General features: G+C 41.7%; 1 protein-coding gene across 3 annotated transcripts in view; it reads right to left on the bottom strand.

The window, feature by feature from the left end:
• GRK3 (G protein-coupled receptor kinase 3) overlaps window positions 1–24,454 on the bottom strand; it is a 115,123-nt gene that overhangs the window by 30,999 nt on the left and 59,670 nt on the right. For all 3 annotated transcript variants that reach the window (XR_011249978.1, XM_069558007.1, XM_069558006.1), the window contains 6 exons: window positions 20,418–20,519; window positions 18,201–18,275; window positions 11,720–11,781; window positions 9,081–9,132; window positions 7,180–7,271; window positions 6,413–6,512 (listed from right to left, as the gene is read on the bottom strand). Coding sequence is in view for 2 of the 3 variants with exons in the window: in XM_069558007.1 (XP_069414108.1) it covers window positions 6,413–6,512; window positions 7,180–7,271; window positions 9,081–9,132; window positions 11,720–11,781; window positions 18,201–18,275; window positions 20,418–20,519 (483 nt within the window). In the remaining variant the exon portion in view is untranslated. The remainder of the gene's footprint in view (window positions 1–6,412; window positions 6,513–7,179; window positions 7,272–9,080; window positions 9,133–11,719; window positions 11,782–18,200; window positions 18,276–20,417; window positions 20,520–24,454) is intronic.

The following is a 24,454-nucleotide window of genomic DNA, read 5'->3' as shown; positions in this document are numbered from 1 at the left end:
TTTTTTAAAGCCATGACACTGCCCTGTATATGAAGCACAGACACCTATGTGGTAACTTTAACAGACCCAGGAAAGCGAGCCTGACTCCATGGAAAAACAAAAAAGTGCACAGAGATACAAACACTGCTAACCGGAGATGAACTCAGAGATGCTTTGTCACTCTGATTAAATCATGACTCCTCCATCTGCACCTTCAAAAGACTCAGATTCACTGCCTTGCTAGTGCTCCTACTGGTCTACACTTCGGTTCTGGTTATAGTCACATATCTACTTCAATGTCTGCTTCTGAGCTGGAAGAACCTTTATCATGGGGAGAAACGTTACTGATATTACTGTCTTGAAACACTAACAATAAAAATGGAATTAAATCAGCTTTCGAAAGTGGAAAATATACCAGGGTGGAGGATAGAATAACTCAATTAAAGATGAGGGAAAGATGTCAATTTTCTCCCAAATTAATCTATACATTAATCTATATATTAAATAATGTAAACAATTAAAATGGAAATTGACAAACTCATCCCCATATTTATATAGAAATGTAAACAGCCAAGAAAAGTTCAGATAACTCTTGAGGAAAAATAAAGCTGAAACTTCTGTTCTTCAGAAGACACCATTAAGAGAGTAAGAAAGGCAAATAACAGACTGGGAGGAGGTATTTGAAATCCACATATATCCATATATATAAAGAACACTCATCAATCAATAAAGAGAAAAGCAAACAATCCAACGGGAAAATGGCATGACAACAACAGCAATACTGTATATTGTTGCTGAGCATCAAATAGGCTGTAAGTCTTTAAACAGATGCTAGACCTCGGCTGTCCCCCAGGGAAATGCAAACTGCAAATCACAACGTTTCATCACTAAAACAAAGGAGAATGACTAACATCATAAAGACTGATGATACCAAGTGTTGCAAAGATACAGAGCTAATGGGACTTCCAATATGGTAGCTGGGAGGACACAATCGTACAACCACTTTCACAAGGCGTTTGATGGCATCTGCCAAAGCTGATCACTACCTGCAAAGCCTATGAGCCAGAAATTCCAGCCCAGGGTATTTACCTAACAGTAATCTGTACTCATGTGCCCCAAGGGACCTGTATGAGAATGGTCCTCACAGCACTATTCAAAACAGCCCAAACCAGGAAATGATCCAATGTGTACCGACAGGAGGATGGACACACGAACTCTGGCACATTTATTCGACGGAATACTATACAGCAGCGGCTGCCAAACTTCTGCAAATGGCCTAGACAGTAAATATTTTTAAGCTTTTCGGGCCCCATCCAGTCCCTGTCACATAGTTTTTTCTGCTTCTTTTCTCTTGACAATTTCTTCTCTTCTTTTGCTTTAAAAAAAAAATTTCTTAGTTCATAGACTGTGAACACAAGCCAGATTTGGTCCCCAGGCCACACACATAGCCTGGTGACCCTTACTATTTAGCTACAGAAGGTGCTGTTGCTATGAGCGACGACTTAGCTAAATCTCGCAAGCAATACTGAGAAGCCAGACACAAAAAGAATACATTTATATAAAGTTCCAACAAGGGCACAGCTAAATTACAGTGTCAGACATGTGGGTAGTAGCTAGCTTGGGCATGGGGTGAGCAGCTGAAGAGGGTAAACGGAGACGTCCGGGACACTGTGACCCTCCGTCTCCTGACCCAGGTTCTGGATACACGCGTGTGCTCCCTGGTGAAAATCCACCACATCTAGCACCAGGTCCCACTGAGATACGTGCACGGTGAGCACTTGCCACTCAACTGACTCAAATAACAAACGGCATAAAATATCTACATCCACTTTCTTAACAGAAGCAAAGAATTTTTAAATTCTACAGAATATACTCAATAGAGCACACTGTGAACAGAATTCACTTCGCTCACACCTATCGATGAAGGGCATACAGATGAATTTGTGTGGACACATGCCTGTGTGCTCAGGATTCGAGAACTTGAACTCAATTTCCACAAGTCTTCTGGAGGAAATTCATTTTGTGGTTACCTTGTTTTCCTTAAGAGTTCAGTTGAGATGGTCTTGGTGTTCATGAATTTTGAGATTTACTTTATTTTACATAGTCGTAAAATAAAGGTGCTGTCCTTTATCTGTTAAAAGCTATCCGGTTCTTAGGGGCCGGGTGGCACCATCCTGATTGGAGCCCCACCAGTGTTTCACCAGACCTCTCCATAGTCTGCTGGTGACGACTCATTCTGCTCTAAATATCACGCTCCTTCCTTAATGGGGTTCCCCACGTACTCTGGTTCCTGATCGAATGAGCAATTCATCCCTAGAGCAGACAAGTGGGTGGACCAGGAACTTAGTAAAGCCTGGGTCTTTTCCCGCTTAAGACAGCAACTCCACTCACTTCACCCAGGGGACCAACAGAGGCTGGAAAGGGGTATTTCTGAACAGACAGTGTTCAATCCTTCTAACGACAGCCCTGAGAAAACGGCAAAAGGTCAAAGTGGAGTTAAGATACTATGTTACAAAGATGGGACATGAAAATGGCAAAAGGTCAAAGTGGAGTTAAGATACTATGTTATTAAGATGGGACATGAATTGGAAATTTAGAGTCATAGTCTACTGCAATAGGAAGTGCTCTTCATAAAAAAAAAAAATCACCTGGTCCAAATTCTTTATTTTAAAGATGAGCAAACTAAACACTGCCCCCACCCCACCTCCTAAAAGGGAAATGATTCGTCTGAGGCCACAAAGAAATCTGGTAGCCAGCCAAGATTCAAACTCCAAGTCTCCCACTCTGGACCCTCTCCAGACCCTGTCCTATGTCACTCCACTTACAAAGGTAACGTTTCCATAGCAATGTAAAATCAAAGCTCAGTTAAAGGGATGTAATCTGGTATCTCTAAGGAGTTCACTGACCAGGATCTCTCATCTCTTAGGCCCTGAGCAGATGCCATCTTGAGTCTCAGGTGGGGTCTGAGACACAAAGAACTGAATGCTGACCCACATAGACAAACAGACAGCAGTTTAATCATGGTATTAGCACAGTTTCTAAGATAATTATAGTAAAATGTTCTGTCTTGATTACAAATTCAAGGTGAATAAGAACTAGGGGGTTCTCACAGGTGGATCCTTAAATAAAAGCTCTTAAGCAAGGAATTATCTCCTTTTTTTAAGTTTTTTTTGGGGGGGGCGGGGGGCATGCAGGATCTTAGTTCCCCAACCAGGGATTGAATCTGTGCCTCCTGCATTGGAAGCACGACGTCTTGACCACTGGACTGCCAGGGAAGTCCCTGGAACTGTCTTCCCTGATTTCCTAGTGAGCGAAACAGTCTGCATTTTGCAGGAACTTAAACTGTGATACAACAGACCACGAGGTAGTCCTCTAGAAAAGCTCTCCACCCTGCAGTCAGAGGAACCCTTCCAGAATTGCAAGGCTTATTAAACGGCTGTGAAGATTCTTTAAAGCCCTCAGTACTGGTCCAGAAAGCTTTCTGCTGGTCTGGCCTCTGTCTGCTTCCCTGTCTCCCCAGCTTCCCCGTGTGGTCCTCACCACATCACTTCAGAGCCCAGCAGTGCTGACCTGGGAGTCCCCAGAGCATCCGTGCTCAGGACTCACGCACACCCTAGCGTCCCCTCCGACCCCAGAGGACCGCCCTGTTAAATGCCTTCTGAGCAGCACGGACCTCTCTTTCACAGCTCTTGTCACGTGTTCTGACAATCGACACGTGTCTGAGATTCTCTGAGTAAACACTGCTGTCTCTCATTTTATGCAGCCCGATAAGAGCAAAGACCAAATTTGCGTTTCGGGACCCCTGTCTCGTAGCGGAGTACCTGGCACAATCTAAGACTCAAGGATGATCAGGGAATGAATGAGCAACACTCCTCATGAATAACTGACTGACTTAACGAAGGTGCTGATGGCTCCTCCCCGTAATGGAATACTTGCCCTGATTCCCTTTTCATGACCCAAAAGTTACAGAATAAAACTGGGAACAGTACTTCTTACTGTCTCTTTTGGGGGTGAGAAGTAAGAATTCTCAATTTGAGGTTGAAACAGTAAAACAACCTCCAAGCAGAAAGAAAACTCTGATGGTGACTCCAGCTTATTTCCATGCCAACACCTTAGGTAATCATATTGACACAGGCTGATCAACACGTCACCTAAGGAGGCAATTTTAAACTAAAGGTTACTTAAATCCTACAAACTGTGGCCTTTGATCAACAAAAATGACTCTAAATAACTTTACTACAATTCTTTTGGTTAAATTATGCACTTACAATGTTTTTAAAAATGCTAAACTGTCTTGATATTTGAATAAAAAGCAGAAACAAGTCTTAAGTTAGTTCAAAGCAGTAGCCCAATGTAACTGCAATTTTTTATTTACTCCCTTATGGACAGACCAGTGAGGAATTCTACAACTACTTAATCACATTCTGTTTACCCAAGTAAAACAAAAATGCTACATGAAAATTAAAATGATTCATATATTTTTCCAACACCCTCAATTTTTTTCCATAGGCTCTCCTGGGAATAAACATCCAAGGCTTTGAGATAAGACATTAAAAATTAATATTTTAATAAAGCACTTAAAGTCTGCAATAAGCACACATTCACATCTGAAATGAAGACAGAGACATTTCCAACAGAAAGTAGAAACCAACGTCATTCACGTTGATTCCAATACAGTGTGCAGGCCACTCAGACTCCATTCCAATCAGTTAAAATCTTGGTCACACACACAGAGTCACTCTTACTTGAAATGTTTAATGTCTACATGTTGGCACGTAGAGGTGCATAATTAGACATTACTGTTCATAGCGATGGCATTTTCATCTGTTACAGTTAAACTGAATGATGATATTCATCGACTAGTGAATGTTAAAACTAACACTAGAATAACATAAACCATAACACAGTAAATATATCTGGTGACAAGAAAACGGAGCCAACAAAGGGATGAGAAAAGAACACTGGGATTGTTTAGGAAGTGCAGGGACTCTGGGCAAAGAAATGATGTCCCAGGATCTCAGGTTCCTTGCTTATCAGCTAAAAGGAATGCCTTGAGTGATCATGAAGATCTGAGTCTTTGAAAACCTCTAGGTGAAGGCGACCTTATTTAGAACCCAGCTGTGACAGCTGGAGGTACCCCTAGGCTCTGTGCCTCACTTGCCAGGGTACATGGGCAATGCCCAGGTTTCTGGGACCATGGGTTTTTCTGGGTGTCTTTACATATATCTGCCAGAGTAAATAAAAGCTGAGATTTTGGTCCCGGGTAATGCCATTAATAGGAAAAGAAATCAGGGGGATGTTGCTTTACAAGTCAGGATGACACAGGGTGAAGCTGGCTTTGACAGGTGATGAGCTCAAAATGACAGCTGGAATGTATGAATAAACGGTCCAGTCTGCTTACTGCAGACATTAAGTACAGAAACACAGCGCTGGGGATGGAAAAGATCAGCGTCCACAGCAGGGAAAGGGGGAAGTGCCGAGAAGACAAGGTCCCCTCCATATGAAACGCGCGCTGGCTGCTGCTGCTGCTGCTGCTGCTAAGTCGCTCAGTCGTGTCCGACTCTGTGCGACCCCACAGACGGCAGCCCATCAGGCTCCCCTGTCCCTGGGATTCTCCAGGCAAGAATACTGGAGTGGGTTGCCATTTCCTTCTCCAATGCATGAAAGTGAAAAGCGAAAGTGAAGTCACTCAGTCGTGTCCAACTCTGTGCGACCCCACAGACAGCAGCCCACCAGGCTCCCCTGTCCCTGGGATTCTCCAGGCAAGAATACCGGAGTGGGTTGCCATTTCCTTCTCCAATGCATGAAAGTGAAAAGCGAAAGTGAAGTCACTCAGTTGTGTCCGACTCTGTGCGACCCCACAGACAGCAGCCCACCAGGCTCCTCTGTCCCTGGGATTCTGAGGAGCACTCCACAGGGATAGTTGGGGGTTGACGAAGCCACATCACTTCCTCTCTGTTTGTGAAGGAGGGAAGCGACATTCCTCTTACTTTTTCTCCTCTGGGTTCATCCTTCGCTGTCATGTAGCCAATTCTTAACTATATTCAGGTGATTTTTTCGTCACTGATACCATTATATTCTGCCATCTCTGTCATATTCCACAAAGAAGGAAGTCATAAATGGGCAGTGAAGGGACAAGAGATCATTGTGTGTGGCAATGGCCAGAAGTATGTTCCTAATTCCCAACTCAGACAGAGGTCATCTTTGAATTATTATTTATATTAACTTAGTGCTGCTGCTCCCTGCTATAAGTTCTAATCCTCTCAAGAACTGGCTAGCTGCAAAATTCACCGGGGCGGGGGGAGGGGGGAAGCTGTGTTTTAAATAAATTGTCCTGATACCCAAAAAAAAAAAAAAAAAACCACCAAATAACTAGTAAAACACACACACACACACACACACACAAATGCAATGTTCAAAACTGAATACTCACTCCTGTGCTCACCAGGGACAACATGATCCTTTCATTTAAGGCTAAGGTTTCTCCCTGTTTCATCTTGATTCTCTTCTTATCCAAGCATTTCATTGCATACCTAGAACCATAAATGTTACTGAAGGAAATCTATACAGAAAATATATCTAAGTGGATTTAAATGATACACATCATATTGGGGGAAGCTTCTAAAAGTTTGGGAAGTCTTTTAAAGCAGCAAAATGCTTCTAAGAGACTAAGGGAATCTGAATAAAGTGGAGACTTCAGTCAGTAACAGCCCATCAACATCTGTTCATTCACTGTGACACACGTCCTGTACTACGGTAAGAGGGACATGGAGTACACAGAAACTCCCTGTACTATCTTTTTGCTCCTTTTCTCCAAACCTAAAATTATCCTAAAGTGAAAAGGCTATTTTTTAAAAATCAAGCAATAATTAAGATACTTCTATTACTATATGCATTGACATTTCAGTTAAATAAAAGCAATAAAGTAGATACACAAAAAATTCAGGGAAATAAATTTTGTATGTATCCCTACTGTCTAGTACTTGTGTGTGTGTGTGTGTTTGTGTTTTGTAGGGGTGGGGCCTGTACTATAATATTTAGTGTGTAGGAATTGTGAATTAAGCACTGGTCAAGATTTTATAAGTGGGTAAAGGATAAGATTCTAAAACACTGATCATCAACTAAGTGGGATTTTCTTGGAATGTGAGTATAAAACCCTCTTAATATTCCCAGCAAAATATACAAGTGTAGAAGGCTTACATCTTTCCAGTGTCTGCTTTCCTGCAACCGTATACTTCACCAAATCCTCCTCGTCCAATGATCCGATGCACGCTGAAATCATTCATGGTCAACTGTGAATTTAAAACGTGACACAGAGACATAAAACTGCGTAAAAGCTATCCCACTGTTGTCATGCAAAACATACAGTTACTGAAACAGCGATTCTGACACTGCTGCCCTTTCGGCGACTGGCCCCGCAAGCTGAGAGATAAGCAGCACAGGTGGCAGGACATTCTAGAACCGCCTTCGACGTAAACTGCACAGGATGCAAACCGTGGAGGCAACTGGGAAGACGACCCGGCGGGAGCCCACTGTTTTATCCAGTCCCATGAATCTTAGATTATAAGGTGTATACTTTTAAGACAAGTGAATGAAATTTCCAGGCAAACTACAAAGTGACCTCGGCTACTCTGAAGCTGAAAGTTTGGCAACAGTTCAGCCATTCCAGGAACTTCTGTGGCACAAAAGCAGGTCTGCATCAAGGGCATCTATGCTCTCCTAACAGGTGGGCCATTTGATTAGGAAGCCCAGTGAATGCTGGCCATGTGAATTTTTCATCAAAGGCAGCAGTGAGTAGAGAGGACTCATGCTGGGCACGTGACTGTGAAAGCAGACCGAGTGTGAGTAACTCGATGAAGAGGCTTCCATTCATAAGCACTAGGCTTTCATCAATATCATCTCAGCAATGCCTTGCTTCCCAAGAAGTTTTCATAGCATCAGATGGTACAAAGGCAGAGAGATAGTCCTATGTTCATGGTAAGAGGCTATTAGACAATGGCAAATGCTTTTTGTTACGCATCCTGGCAAAAGAAGGGTCAGATGCTTCAGACACCATGTCTGCAGCCAGGCAGGGGCATCCAGCCCTCGAGCTTCACGTTTGCTGCTCAGAGGACAGAAGGACGTGAAGACGTGGGGACATCACGTCTGCTAAAGGAGCACAGGCACGGGAGGATCCACAGCAGAGATAAGGGTTTTTTGGTTTTGTTTGTTCGTTTTTTGGCCATGCGGATGCATGCAGCATTGAACCCTCGTTCCCTGCGGTAGAAGCACAGGATCTTAATCACTGGACCCCCCAGGAAGTCCCGTTATTTTTTAAAATGTGTCACTGCCTCTTGCTTCTCAATCCTGCCAGAAATGGGGCAGAGAGGGGAAATTAAAATGAAAAAAAAAAAGGCAAACAAACAAACCCACTTCTGTGAATGGTACTGTTCAACTAAAAAAAAATTTTTTTTAAAATCAAAAACAGAATCCAGTTATTTCTTTTTCTCAGTTGCAAACCTTTGTGGAGGGAGAGCACAAGGGAAAGGGGAAGAGAAAGGAACACTCTAAAAGTGAAGTAAAGAATGTACCCCAGAATTCCTGACATGGAAAAGCTAAGAGAAGACGTAGTATTAGGGGATACAAGCTAGGAAGTATCCCGCCTTTGAGGACTGCTTTCATCATTCTCAAAACAATAAAAAAGATGCAACTGTGGTCTAGTAAGAGATATCGTCATGTTTATTACATGACTGCACCTAATAAGAGAAAAAAAACAAGGAAATTTACCAGGATGCAAATGACATGGGCACAGGAATTACATGATGTAGAAGACTTGTATCTTTACTACTATTTCTATTAAAAGCTTAATTATGGCTTAAAATATCCTTCCTTAAATAAATAAATGCGTTCTGATATGAATATGAAAAAAAGAGGATGAAAACTCAAAGTGTTTACAACTGGATATGGGAGGATGGATTTTTCATGCGTAAAGCTGTAAGCAGGACATCTGTCTGGGCAGCATGTTACCCTTGGGAGTATGCTGCCGAATAAAATATTTTCTCACGAAACTGAGCCAAAGGAAGTTTTTATTAAAAAAAAATAAAGGCCAAGATGATACTCACATGGATATTTAATTCCACGTTTTTCCACTGACAAAATCTAGTGAACTTGTCACTGAAAAAGAATGTGAGGAATTACTGAAAAGTTAAATATCACGTTAACTGAGAACTAGCATTGTATACTTGTGTGACTTCTCAGAATGAGCTTTCGTAAATATTTTTTTCACAAAGCATTTGCCTAGCACTCAAGGCTTTATTTAACGATTCAAGTTGAAGACTTCATGTTTCTGCTTTAATTGTCATTATGTTATGGTAACAATCTTTATCTGAGTCGGTACTCTCCAACAGACGGGTAACAGATGACACATAAGTAATTTAATTTTAATAATGTATGTTATTTGAACCAATATATCAAAAATTTTCATTTCCACATGTAATCAACATAAAATTTTAATGAGATAGTCTACATTCTTATTTTTGTATTGCTTTGAAAGTGAAAATCACTCAGTCGTGTCCAGTGCTTTGTGACCCTATGGACTATACAGTCCATGGAATTCTCCAGGCCAGAATATTGGAGTGGGTAGCCTTTCCCTTCTCCAGGGATCTTCCCAACCCAGGAATCAAACCGGGGTCGCCTGCATTGCAGGTGGATTCTTTACCAACTGAGCTATCAGAGAAGCCCCTGAAAGCGGTTTGAATTCATTGCTTTGAAACCTGGCGTGTATGTTGCATTTATAGCCCATTTTTATGTAAATCTTCGTATAGAGAACAGACTTACTGTTCTCTGTGTGAGAGAGGATGAGAGGGGTGAGAGAGGGCTCGATTGGGAGTTTGGGATAAGCAGATGTAAACTACTATATATGGGATGGATAAACAACAGAGTCCTACTGTACAGCACAGGGAACTAGAGTCAACATCTTGTGATGAACCATAATGGAAAAGAACATGAAAAAGAATATATACGTATATGTATAGCTGAGTCGCTTTGCTGTACAGCAGAAATTAACACTGCAAATCAACTACACTTCAACAAAATTAAAAAAAAAAAAAAAAGAATGGTCAATTCAGTGGGAGACAATGACAGTGCAGGTTTACCTGGATACACGGTGAAGGTATAAGACCTCTTCCCCAATTCCAATTACCATCTCCATTTCTCCCCCCTCCCCCAGGGGTCACAGAACAATGAGTTGACCCAAGAGTTTGGGAAAAGTCAGGTCTTTATAATCCGCAGCCATGGAGATGGCCCAAGACTCAGCTGAATCTTAGCGCTGAACCGGTGCCCTGGCCCCTCAGTTCCATGCCACTGCTTTTTGGCAAAGCCCCTCTGGTCCTGCTCAGAAAATGTAATCATTTGTACGCAGATTCGTTTCCCATAGTACTGACTCTACTCCAAGACAAAATTATCTCTTGAACTCTGGTAGAATCTTGATACAACTTTTTTTAAAAATTACTTTAGTTCTGTGAACATGTGGAGAAGAAGGAAAAAAAAAAAAAACACTGAGGCATTTGTTCTTAAAGGGCAATTACTGAACAGCTGTGGGCTGCTCCCACCCTGAGGCTCAATCATCATGACAACTGTCTAGAAATTAGCCAAGTTTACAGAGACAGCAGAGTCCATGCGAATGCAGATTCAGAGTCAGAAAGTCTGATCCCTAAGGTGCATCATCACAGAGGAACACTCAAAACACCAAACAGCTGACTCTCAGGTGCCTGGGAAGCATGTGAACACTTTCATAGGCATCCCTGAAATTTTTTAAATTTACATTTTTAAAAAATGCTGTTTTACACTGGAGTATAGTTGATTCACAATGCAGTGCTAGTTCAGGTGTACAGCAAAGTGACTCGGTTACACATATACACATATCTATTCTTTTTCAGATTGTTTTCCCCTTTAGGTTACTATAAATATCAAGTAGGATTCCCTGCACCACACAGTAGGTCCTCGTTAATTATCTAGAAAGTTTTCAGGATTTTATATGACAAACATACTCTGTAGTTTGAGTAACCCAAAGGGACACATTTATTGGGTACGTTAAGACAGACGTGACAAAAGACATCTGCCAGTATACCTAAATTCTACTGTGTAAAGAATCAAGAAAAGGGCTGTCTCATTTTTAAGGATATGACTTTAACATATAAACAAATGAACTGAACATAAGACTCATGCTGGCATTAGCAAACGTGTCCCAATAAGATAACTTCAATATTGAGGTTCCCTCGTCTATTTACATTTTGGATCATTTGGAAACTAAAAAAATAAAGTCAAAGGGATGTTAATATATACAAATCCTAAACTACAAAGTATAGAGGGTATAAGCTAGCCTGGTACAGAGCACACGGATAATAAATGTTTGTTGAATGAATAAATTAACACATTTTAAGGATAGCATTTATGAGGTGAAATGAGGTATACCTACACAGTACAAGATTTAAATATCATAGCCCAGTTGGTAAAGAATCTGTCTGCAGTGCAGGAGACCTGGGTTTGATTCCTGGGTTGGGAAGATCCTCTGGAAAAGGAAATGGCAACCCACTCCAGTATTCTCACCTAGAGAATCCCATGGACAGAGGAGCCTGGCGGGCTACAGTCCACGGGGTCGCAAGAGTCGGACACGACTTAGCAAATAAACCAGCATACTAACATAATGTTACATGACAAACATACCTCAACAAAAAAAGACTTTGTACACAAAGTTTCATACCTTTCCATGAATTTTTGAAAAATGCTGCCTCGAAGACTTTCACAAATTTCTTCTATGTATGGCTGGAAAGGATGGAAAAGAAATTCCACACTGCATCAGTAAGAACACAGTAAAGTGAAAAACACAAGTGGATGAGACTCAGATGTGGTGCTGCTGCTAATTTGCTTCAGTTGTGTCCGACTGTGCAACCCCATAGATGGCAGCCCACCAGGCTCCCCCATCCCTGGGATTCTCCAGGCAAGAACACCGGAGTGGGTTGCCATTTCCTTCTCCAATGCATGAAAGGGAAAAGTGAAAGTGAAGTCACTCAGTCGTATCCGACTCTTCACAACCCCATGGACTGCAGCCCATGAGGCTCCTCCATCTATGGGATTTTCCAAGCAAGAGTACTGGAGTGGGGTCCCACTGCCTTCTCCACAGATGTGGTGAGGTTCCCAACTATGTGCTCCCATAATCATCAATAACCTCAGATATGCAGATAATACCACATTTATGGCAGAAAGTGAAGAACCAAAGAGCCTCTTGATGAAAGTGAAAGAGGAGAGTGAAAAAGTTGGCTTAAAACTCAGCATTCAGAAAACTAAGATCATGGCATCCAGTCCCATCACTTCATGGCAAATAGATGGGGAAACAATGGAAACACTGACAGACTTTTTTTTTGGGGGGGAGGGGCTCCAAAATCACTGCAGATGGTGATTGCAGCCATGAAATTAGGAGACTCTTGCTCCTTGGAAGAAAAGTTATGACCAACCTAGACAGCATATTAAAAGGCAGAGACATTACTTTGCCAACAAAGGTCCATCTAGTCAAAGCTGTGGTTTTTCCAGTAGTCATGTATGGATATGAGAGCTGGACTATAAAGAAAGATGAGTGCAGAAGAATTGATGCTTTTGAACTGTGGTGTTGGAGAAGACTCTTGAGAGTCCCTTGGACAGCTAGGAGATCCAACCAGTCCATCCTAAAGAAAATGAGTTCTGAATATTCATTGGAAGGACTGATACTGAAGCTGAAACTCCAATACTTTGAACACCTGATGCCAAGAACTGACTCATCTGCAAAGACTCTGATGCTGGGAAAGACTGAATGCAGGAGGAGAAGGAGACAATAGAGGATGAGATGGTTGGAGTGCATCACCAATTCAATGGACAGGAGTTTGAGTAAACTCCGGAAGTTGGTGATGGACAGGGAGGCCTGGCGTGCAACAGTCCATGGGGTCCCAAAGAGTCAGACACAACTGAGTGACTGAACTGAACTGAACTGATAGCACCTTGTACTCACCCTCCTCAGCGCCTGTCCAGTTCGCACCAGTAGATTCATGGGCATGACTACTTGCTTAGTAGTTATCTATACCACTCAATGGCATGTTCCCTGAAGGCAAGGGCAGTTCTGTCCTGTGTGCCACTGTGTCTCTACTGTCTGGCACAGCTCATGGCAAGTCACAGACACACCTTAAATGCCTGGAATTAGCTTCATGGGCATGTGACCCATGCAGTCCCACAGAAGAGCCCAGTCCTTGGTATGGTGCCCTACTGTTGCCATCTTGACATTTCTGAACAAGGACCTCCACATTTACATTGTGTACTGAGCCCTGTAGATTATGTAGTGGCAGCCTATAAATTACAATTAATTATATAATTGCCATTAATTACAATTATCATAAATGATCAGCATTAATATTGAGTTTCAAAGACTAAAAGTGAAAGAACCCATGGAGTAAAGCTTTTTTTTAATTAGTTATTTGCAAGGTCTTTGAGCAAGTTCATGGCTAAGCCAAGATTAAGGCAAGGACTCCTGGCTCACACACATGGGGCTCTTCCCCTATGGAGAACAATCTGCTTCAATTTCATGCCACTTTACGCATTACCAAATAAACTGCATAAATTTATTTCCCATGGGGTAGTCTTCAAGTCAAGAGTGATAAAAATATCAAATGCCAACACTTCACAACTCAGCCTAGGGGCAATTAGCTAGTTCTGGAAAATATCATGATACCCTACTCTCTCCTTGAATGATAGAAATTTAACATTTTCCGTGTCTTTGTAGATCATCCTAAAAATGTGCAAAAAAGAAGAACCAGACGTCAGGAGATGTCCAAGGCAAGTGATCAAACGAGGAAACGTACAGAAGCCACAGTCACCAACGTGGGCAGTGAGGCCCCTGCAGCTCGCCTGGGAGCTGCACTTCCTACCACGGGGCTAAGCTAGCCTCTGCCACTTGGCAGGGCTATCAGGGTCCTGGGCAGGGCACTGGGCACAGTCACTAAAACCAAATGAACTTGTTCCCTCCTTAGTAACAGGGGAAGCTGCCCTCTCTCTCTCTCTGGAGCTTTTTGCAACTCTGAAATCCTATGTCTATAATCAAAGATAATAGTCATCTTCGCCAAGTCTCCTCGATGCTAAACACCAACGCCACAAGTCTCAAGAGGTTCAAAAGACATCAAGTGTGGAAAGACGTATGAAAGACTAAGTTTGTATGTAACAGATTTTCTATTTGCAGAAACTCTTATATTAACATGTTTTTCATATTTTATAAAACATCCTGTACCAGAAATTCTTAAGACCAGATCTGATATACCACATTGCCACTTTCAACATGAAGGACCACAAAATGTGTCAGGTGAGCAATGCAAAAGCCAAAGTTCAAGAGTGGGGTCATGAGCAAACGACCTCACTGCTCTGATTCTTGGTTTCCTCAATCTGTAAGATGGGAGAGTTACATCTAATCTGCAAGGCCGTTGTGAGGATTTAATAAGATTCAGAACACTGAGACTTCCCTGGTGGCTCAGACAGCCAAGAATCCGCTTGCAATGTGGGAGACCTGGGTTCAATCCCTGGGTTGGAAAGATCCCCTGGAGGAGGGCATGGCAATCCACTCCAGTATTCTTGCCTGGAGAATGCTATGGACAGAGGAGCCTGGCGGTCTATAGTCTATGGGGTTCGAAAAGAGTCGGACTTGGCACATTTCAGGAAGCTAAATGTAAGCCAGGAGTCCTCCCAACTCTTGCCACCAAATGAACCTGTGCAATTAATTATTTCTAAAGTCAACTTTGCAAACAAACAAACAAAAAAAGCATTTTGTATTTATTTTCAGAGCATTTTTTTAACTACCTTGTTCTCCTTGACAAGAAATTTCACTTCAGGCACCACACTTCCCAATGTTTAAATATATGATAAACCTGCAGCAATCAAAATAGTATGGTACTGACATAAAAACAGACCTTATGGATCAATGGGACAGAACAGAGTTCAGAAATAAATCCACACACCTACGGTCACCTGATCTTTGACAAGGGAATCAAGCATTCATTGGGGAAAGGACAGTCACTTCAATAAATGGAGGATGAGACTGGACCCTTACCTTACACCATATATAAAAACCAACTCAAGATGAATTAAAGACTTCAATATAAGACCTGAAACCATACAACTAGAAGAAAACACGGGAAAAAGCTTCTTGACACTGGTTCAGGTGATGATCTTTTGGATATGACATCAAAAGCTCTGGCAACAAAAGCAAAAACGGACAAGTGGGATTGCATCAGACGAAAAAGCTTCTGCAGAGCAAAGGAAACAATTAACAGAGTGAATAGGCAACCTGTAGAATGAAAGAAGTTATTTGTAAACCATATGATATGAGGTTAATATTAAAAACATATGAGGAACTCACCTCGACAGGAAAAGCCCAAATAACCCAATTCAAAAGTGGGCTGAAGACCTGAATAGACATTTTTCAAAAGAGATAATAAATGGCCAACAGGCATATGAAAAGGTGCTCGGCATCACTAATTATCAAGGAAACGCAAATCAAAACCACAGAGAGATATCATCTCACACCTGTCAGGATGACTGTTATCAGAAAGCCAAGAGGTACGTGTTGGTGAGGATGCAGAGAAAAGGGAATCCTTGTGCACTGTTGGTGGGAATGCAAACTGGGACAGCCATTACCGAAAACGGTATGAAGATTCCTTCCGGTATATATCCAAAGGAAATTAAATCAGCATCTTAAAGAGATACCTACATGCCCATGTTCACTGTGCCATTACTACACAATGGTAAAGATATGGAGATAACCCAAGGGTCCATCAATGGATGAATGGATAAAGAAAATGGGGGATGGAGATATACATGTATATATACATATATGTGTCCACACACACACACACACACACACAAATGGTATACGCTGTTCTGTTCTTTAAAAAGAAGGAAACCCTGACATTTATGACACCACAGGGGAATCTGGAGAACATTATGCCAAGTGAGACAAGCCAGACACAGAAAGACAATTACAAGCTGATCTCTCCTGTATGTGGAATCTAAAAAAAGTCTAACTTATAAAAGCACAGTAGAAAGTTGGTTGCCAAGGGTTAGGAAGTAGGGAAAATGGGGGAGATGTTGCTTAAAGGGTACAAAGTTTCAGTTCTGCAGGATAAATAAGTCTTGGCCAGCTAATGTCCAGTATGGGGACTATAGTTAATAGTACTGTATTGTACACTTGAAATTTGCTAAGAAAGTTGATCTTAAGTGTTCTCACCACCCATGCGTACAAATATAACTACATGAGGTGATGAGTATGCTGCTTAGTTAGATTACAACAATCATTTCACAATGAATACACATATCAAAACATCACACTGTACACTTTCAACTACACACAATTTTTAGTTGTCAATTATAACTCATTGAAAGCCAGGAGGGAAAATTCCAACTCAAAGAATATCAAGTAACTTTAATGTTAGTTAAATGTTATAGAGATCAATGTTCCTCTATAAACAGGGTATCCAAACATATAACTTCTATTTTATACTTTGACCACCATGTTCTAATGGTACTTATTACAGAATTACACTAAAATGCTTTCTTATTTAAACCGACATAATAATGACTATTTCCTTCACCACTGAAATAAAAATACCAGCTATTCTATATCTGTTTTATTAGAACATTGCTCAATTATTTTCTTATGAACAAATCAGTAAAGTGCTTTTAAAAGATATACTGGAGACATGGCTTCTAAATCAACGTTTCTTGAAGCCATAAAGATAATTTTGTTGGTCTTTGTATCTCTCATCTGGAACTATCTTTTTAAATGTTATTTATGCTACAGGTAAAGTTAACATGAGAGTTGTAAAATCTATGTATGTAATTTAGCAATATTAAATGTAGCTGACTACACAACTATCTCTGAACCATGTCAAAGTCAGAAAACTGAAATTCTGACACGAAAATGTCACAGAGGCAACAAAAAGCAGATACTCAAATTGCACTTTCTGACTGAGGTGTTTGAGAAGGTTGACATTTATGGAGTGCTGTGATAGACAGGCCTGGCACAAAGCAGCTCATATGCACGGGGTCCTCAAAACCCCATTTACGGGACAGTCTGCTGGCATTTCTACTCCACAGAGGGAAAAACAGAAGTGCGGAGAGCTATGGTACTACCTTGCCCAGGGTCTTGAAACTCAGGTCACTGAATTTCAGAGCCCAAGCTTATAACCAACTAGACTATACTAAAAGGTCTGACATTTTAAGAGATGTCCATCTAATCATTTTGGCAGAAAGGGAGCAGCTGGTTTGGTTACCATGCCCAAATGTTCTCAGAGTCAAACCAGTATCCTTTCTATAGAATAATCAGATTCATTTTGTATGAATCTGTATAAATAAGCCCAACCATAAGGCACTAAGGCAAAAATCAACTTACTTCTCTTCAAATAACTGAATAATCCAAGAAAAGGATAAACTAGTTATTTTCATTTATGAAAACCATTATGTTAATAAATGGCATTCTTTCCTATTTCTTGTAACTCACAGAAACATAAAAAGTACATGATCTGCTTGGAGATTTGACCATACCCTTGTAAGCTGCCATCTCTATGGAAATCCCACGGGATAATGGAAAAGGCTTTCAGGAAGAAACCCACTGCATCCAAAGAGCAGCCAAGACATGTGCCCATCAGTTGTGGATTGAGTTTTCTGAGCCTTATAATTTAAATCTATGATTGTGTTGTGTTCAAGATAAGAGGAGCTGAGGCGAAATCCAATTTCTCAGTCATGACTCCAAGGCCATTCATTCCTTCTTGATTGCTGAAAATGAATCTGCTTTATCTGGGGAAGGATCGCCATGGGGACCAACACCTGTACCACTAGAAAGTAAATCTTGCCCAGTCCCTGCTCATCACAGGTGTCTGGGATGTCCAACAGGAAAAGGTTTTCCCTCCAATGTCTTGTCTTGATTGATTTATAGGAAAAAAAAAACACTAAATGAATGCTCTAGCAGCCTTTCTCAGGACAGCCTTTATGATGCTGGCATAAGAGCACGTTTCAGTGAAAAGACAGGTGATATTAAACTTTGGTTTTTCCAGATAAACCTCTAGGTAAGAAACAGTCTCGAAATTCTGCCAGGACTTTCACCCAAGCAAAGAATGCCCCCAAAGACAACCATTAAGTGAATGAGAAACATTTATTTGGAGAGCATTTTACCTTACCTGAAAAAGAGTTGATGTCACTTGTTTCTTTGATAGATGACTTTGTACGTGTTCTACGGCTTGCTTTGAGAATGGCTTAAAAAAACACACACACAATGTTTTCTTTTTCTTTTTCCCCCACAAATATAAAACAGAGCAAACCTCTGTGTATTTTACAGTATCACAACATATAATTTAACACAACAGTTACTAAGCAGTAACCTATGGTGATCATATCAACATGCATTCTTAAAAAAAATCTGTTGTATGTTTGTGGGCAACCCAACAGATAATTGTTCCTCAGAGCTTCCAGAGTTATTAGAAACTATGTCAAGAAGGGTGATACACGTGGGGGCATCTAACTGAATATCTATGCCCACAAGAGATCAAGGCTACTTTGACTTAAAAAGGGTGTAAGGAATCGTATTATCACCGTATTAATATTAAATGCATCATCTCTCAGTTGGCTGATACTGGGGTCCTAAAAATGTAAAATTTCTATTTCATGAGGGAACACGAATGCACAAAGATATACCTAAGAATTAAATGCCAGGATCACAAAGCTAAACCACTGTGTTGAAAAGACTCTAGGTTAAGGAAAGGCTTGCTGTAACCACTGCAAAGAGCAATTTGTTCTAAAAGAATGAAACACACTGACAAAAATTAGAAACCCTGAACTCCCCATAAACTTCAAATTATGTCTGAAGTAATGCACAAGAAGAGCTTAAAAAAGCATGCTGCTGCTGCTGCTAAGTCGCTTCAGTCGTGTCTGACTGTGCGACCCCATAGACGGCAGCCCACCAGGCTCCCCCGTCCCTGGGATTCTCCAGGCAAGAACACTGGAGTGGGTTGCCATGTCCTTCTCCAATGCATGAAAGGGAAAAGCGAAAAGCGAAAGTGAAGTCGCTCAGTCGTGTCTGACTCTTAGCGACCCAACGGACTAAAGCCTACAAGGCTCCTCTGCCCATGGGATTTTCCAGGCAAGAAACCCTCTAAACTGTTGCCGTACAGGAAAGCTACGTCTACAGAGGCTTTCTCAGTGAACACATGGCATTTTCCAAGGTCCAATCATCCCCAGCAAGGCAGCGAGGCACAGAGCCTTATGGTAAGCTCTAGCCCAGAGGTTCAGTAAGCACTGTGGACAACACAATGAACACAGAAGCACGAAAGTGCATCGCTGTGACCAGCGCTGTCCAGTCAGACGCGCTGCGATGATGGAAATGCTGTGAATCTGGGCTGATGCAGGAGCCACCAGCCACATGTGGGTACTGCACATTTCAAATGTGGCTCAGGAGGACGTCAGGAGTTAAAATGTTACTTCCATTTGATTGCAATTAATATAAACATACTTCCGTGGTGGCTCAGTGGTAAAGAACCCGCCTGCCAATGCCAGGAGATGCGGGTTTGATCCCTGGGTTGGGAAGATCCCTTGGAGAAGGGGATGGCAACCCACTCCAGTATTCTCGCCTGGGAAATCCATAGACAGAGGAGCCTGGTGGATCACAGTCCAGGGGTCGCAAAGAGTTGGACACGACTTAAGAGACTAAGCAACAACCAATGTAAACACAATTAAATACTCGCACGTGGCTAGCGGCTCTGCACTGCACACAGCAGTCCAGGGCTCTGAGGGCGCTTCTCTGGAAAACAGTGTTCATGTAGAGAGATTACAGTGCACGTTTTCACTACTAATTATTCCACTCACTCCTGGCGGAAGAATTTCCTAGGAACCTCGTTTATCCTAATGACTGAATGAGATTGTTTCTCTGATTTACAAGCAAAAAAAAAAAAAAGATTTCAACCATCATTCAACTATTAGTGAACTATACTAACATAATAATTACAATCAACCTTATTAATTCAAAGGAAGCATTTAAGATATTTATCGATAAATATTTGATTAGCCTAATTGTTAAAGGGGAGCTAAATGAAAACCAATAAAGCTTAATTTCCTTAGAGAGTCTCGAATTGAGCTTGGCCTTTTCTTGCATGGATCTGCATTAGCCATTTTATCAACATCTGTACTGAAAGCATCCACTTTGGGAACCTTATTAAAAGTATATGGAGCAGCAGATATTGGATCAGTATCACCAGGAAACAAATGACAAAACTCGAGAAACACAGGTTCCATGCTGGATGAACACCTTTAAATCTCTCCTCCTATTTTAATTTTACTCTAAAAGCATGTGGAGCCTGTCTCATTCACTCACACTGAGTTAATGAAATAAGAAGAGCACTCACATGCGAACAGGACAGCAGCTCCTTCATGATGTAAGTGTCATAGATTTGTCGACTTCTGCAAAGGCGATCCTCCTCATTCTCAAGCTTCTCATATTCTTTTATCTAGACAGTTATAAATTATGATTGTTAGGTGCTGTCTTCCTAGAAACTTACTTTATTAAAAGATATTACTCGTCTTGGCAGAAACCACTTCCACATGAGATCAAGCAAATTACTTGAATTGGCCAGTGCACAGGAAACAACTACTTCTAATGTTGAAATAATGACGCTGGAATAATTTAAATTCAACTTGGGACATAGGAATGGATTTTTTCCTATGATGAACCTCGTTGCTTAAATTTAGAAACACAATATTAGGAAACAAACACTGCCATGGTTACAATTATCTTATGATATAGCAGCGATGGACCATTCATTCTTGCCAATTCTCCTTTCCAAAGCACAAATAATTTGAACTTGGCAGTAATCCATTTCTATGAGTTATGATGGGGATCATTTTCACTTGACTACAGTGTTAAAAAACTCAGGAGGAAAAAATAATAATGAACTGTCAGGATTACTGCAGAGATTTTTGAAAGTCAACTAAATCTTTTGGAAAGACATTCATCATAGATAAAAGCACTGGTTTTTCACACTGGAACTGTCTCTGCACTCTAAAAGTATTAACAGAAAGGTTCCTTCAAACAGTAACCTGACAGGTGTTAAGATACACTAAATAATAAAATGGGCTTAGCAAATACGCTTTGTGAGGACATGGTCTCTATTACTTTAACCTCAAAAGTTCTCAGACCAGAAAAGTGTTTTTACTCCTTTACAGAAATACGTTAAATCTAAAAGACAAGAGGAGAATGAAAACAAATGAAATATGGAGTTGGTACGAAGACTGCAGTGAAGATTTTTAATATAATGACTAATAAGTACATAGGACTCATTTCTGAAAAAACAGAAAATTTTCCTACCAAGTAGCCAGTTGTTATACTTTCATAATATCTGAGTGCTTCTTATCCTGCTATGATTACAGAGTAGGGCTGGCCACTCCTAGAGGTGAGAATATAAACTGAATAGAAATAAAAGCTACCTTTTTACTGTATAGTCTCAGCTTGACAGGGCTTCCCTGATAGCTCAGTTGGTAAAGAATCCACCTGCAATGCAGGAGACCCCTGTTCGATTCCTGGGTTGGGAAGATCCTCTGGAGAAGGGATAGGCTACCCACTCCAGTATTCTTGGGCTTCCCTTGTAGCTCGGCTGGTAAAGAATCCGCCTGCAATGCCGGACACCTGGGTTCAATCTCTGGGTTGGGAAGATCCCCTGGAGAAGGGAAAGGTTACCCACTCCAGTATTCTGGCCTGGAGAATTCCAAGGACTATATAGTCCATTGGGTCGCAAAGAGTCGGACATGACTGAACGACTTTCATTCACTTTGACAAGTTTTGAAATCAAAACCAGTCAATCCTGTGAGAATTTCCGATAATGAAAGGGCATAGTCGGCAGGGAGACGAGCATGTACAGAGATGAAGCATATATAGTATGTGTATGCAGGCTAACTGCTTCGCACACTGAGAAATTTCTGGGATCATCTTAATTGTCCTTAAATATCAATGAGATGGCTGAGATTCACAAGTCTATAACTGCCTGGGCTTAGAATTCAGTCTTCTTGGGGCAGACACTGAAATCAAACATAAAGGAAGGAGGCCTAGGAGAGGCTGATACTCCATCTAACAGGAAAACACTTAAAAAAATTTTTTTAAAGTATTTTAAAAATGTATTGAAATATAGTTGATTTACAATGTCCTGTTAGTTTCAGATATACAACAGTGACTCAGTTTATATATGTGTGTATATACATATACACACAAACACATATGCATTCTTCGTATATTCTCTTCCATAATAAATTATTACAACATATTGAGTGGAGTTCCCTGTGCCATACAGCAGGTCCTTGTTGGTTACCTATTTTATATGCAGTAATGTGTATACTTTAATCCCAAACTCATAACTGATCCCTCTCCCTTCCCCTTTGGTAGCCACAGTTTGTTACGTCTGTGAGCCTACTTCTGCTTTGAAAATAAGTTCATTTGAATCATTCGCTTTTAGACTCCACATATAAGTGACGTCATGTATTTGTCTTTCTCGGCCTGGCTTGCTTCCCTTTAGTGTGACCATCTCCTAGGCCCATCCATGTTGCTGCAAGTGGCATTATTTTCTTCTTATGACTGAGTAATATTTCATTGTATATACAGACCACATCTTTATCCATTCATCTGTCGATAGACATCTAGGTTGCTTCCATGTCTTAGCTATTATAAACAGTGCTGCTGTGAACATAGGGGTATATGGATCTTTTCAAATTATGTTTTTCTCCAGAAGGAAAACACTTTTTTAATGAAGAAGCAATCCAGCAATGTTGGCATAACCAAAGGACCTGGGCTTAACCAGCCTAAGTTAATTCAGGAGAACATGTCTACAAGGTTCAAACACCATCCCAGACGCAAATATGGCAGCTGCAAGGAAACAGAAGCTAGACGCCGAAATCTGAAGGAGAGCCAGAAAATAAACAAAGCACTCTGGCTTGGCTGATTTCTTTTGTTGTATTGTTTGGTTTTAGTAAGGTCCAAAAATTAATGTCAGAATGCTAGGATGGACTCTCAGTGAACCAAAGGCAAATGTTTCTGCCTAAACATACAAATAGGCTCTAGGAAGACTAAGTCTGCATGGAATTATTACCCTCAAACACAAAGGTAAGGAAACCTAAGTCTATGTTCTGGGGCCTGTAAAGCAAGCTGACACCTGATTCAACGGGAGTTTCCTATGAACTGTGATAGACTTACTACACAGAAAATCCTGATTTCTTGTACAAACCATGCCCGCCACAGTGCTGGCTCTAGTGGGTGCCTTGTGCCTCAGAAACTCCGACTTGAACAGCAGCAAAGGTTAATTCTTAGTAGGCAAAGCAAGAGCTTAAAGCATCTGGGGCTGTAATTCAAAATTCACTTTCTATTATCAGTCAGACCACTAATTAAAAAACATGCCGTCAACCATCAATTAGCTCTAGACAGGATGTTCTGACCGTAATATACACAGAGAAAACGTCACCCCTAATTCTGGCAGGCAGGTTGTCCAGGGAATGGAGTAGGCAGAGGCCCAGGTTCAAGATGAAAGTCGCCCTTAGAGCAGAACAGAAGCATCACCACCAGTGATGAACATTCACTGACCGTGTGGTCCCCCCTTTCTGCTTTGGTGGTTACAAAGCTCACAGCTCAGCACGTAGCCTAAACACGTAGAACCCTAAGAGCAAGACCCTTTGGCCCACAGCTATCACGGGCCCCCTCTCTTTGTCTCCCATCTGCCCCACTGCCATTCCAGCCTAGCAAAGTCACAGCCGCCTCTGCCTTGCCCAGTCAAGGGCCTCTCTTTCTGTCCTCAGCTTCTAACATCCCAGCAGCGTTCGGCTCAGTGGTGCACTCCTGGCTCGTCTGAGCTCTGGAATCTCCTCTAACCTCTGGGACCTCCTCTGACCTCTGGGATCTGTACTCCCCGGGAGCTTGCCACCCTGAGCTCTGGAATCTCCTCTGACCTCTGGGATCTCCTCTGAACTTTCTCTGGGATCTGTACTCCCCAGGAGCTTGCCACCCTGAGCTCTGGAATCTCCTCTGACCTCTGGGACCTCCTCTGACCTCTGGGATCTGTACTCCCCGGGAGCTTGCCACTCTGAGCTCTGGAATCTCCTCTGACCTCTGGCACCTCCTCTGAACTCTCTCTGGGATCTGTACTCCCCAGGAGCTTGCCAACCTGAGCTCTGGAATCTCCTCTGACCTCTGGGATCTCCTCTGACCTCTCTCTGGGATCTGTACTCCCCAGGAGCTTGCCACCCTGAGCTCTGGAATCTCTTCTGACCTCTGGGATCTCCTCTGACCTCTGGGATCTGTACTCCCCGGGAGCTTGCCACTCTGAGCTCTGGAATCTCCTCTGACCTCTGGGACCTCCTCTGACCTCTGGGGTCTGCACTCCCCAGGAGCTTGCCACCCTGACCTCTG

The sequence above is a fragment of the Ovis canadensis genome, chromosome 17, assembly GCF_042477335.2.
Source record: "Ovis canadensis isolate MfBH-ARS-UI-01 breed Bighorn chromosome 17, ARS-UI_OviCan_v2, whole genome shotgun sequence".
Taxonomy (NCBI): domain Eukaryota; kingdom Metazoa; phylum Chordata; class Mammalia; order Artiodactyla; family Bovidae; genus Ovis; species Ovis canadensis.
The sequence above is the reverse complement of the archived record's forward strand: the minus strand, read 5'-3'. Positions and strand labels throughout refer to the sequence as shown.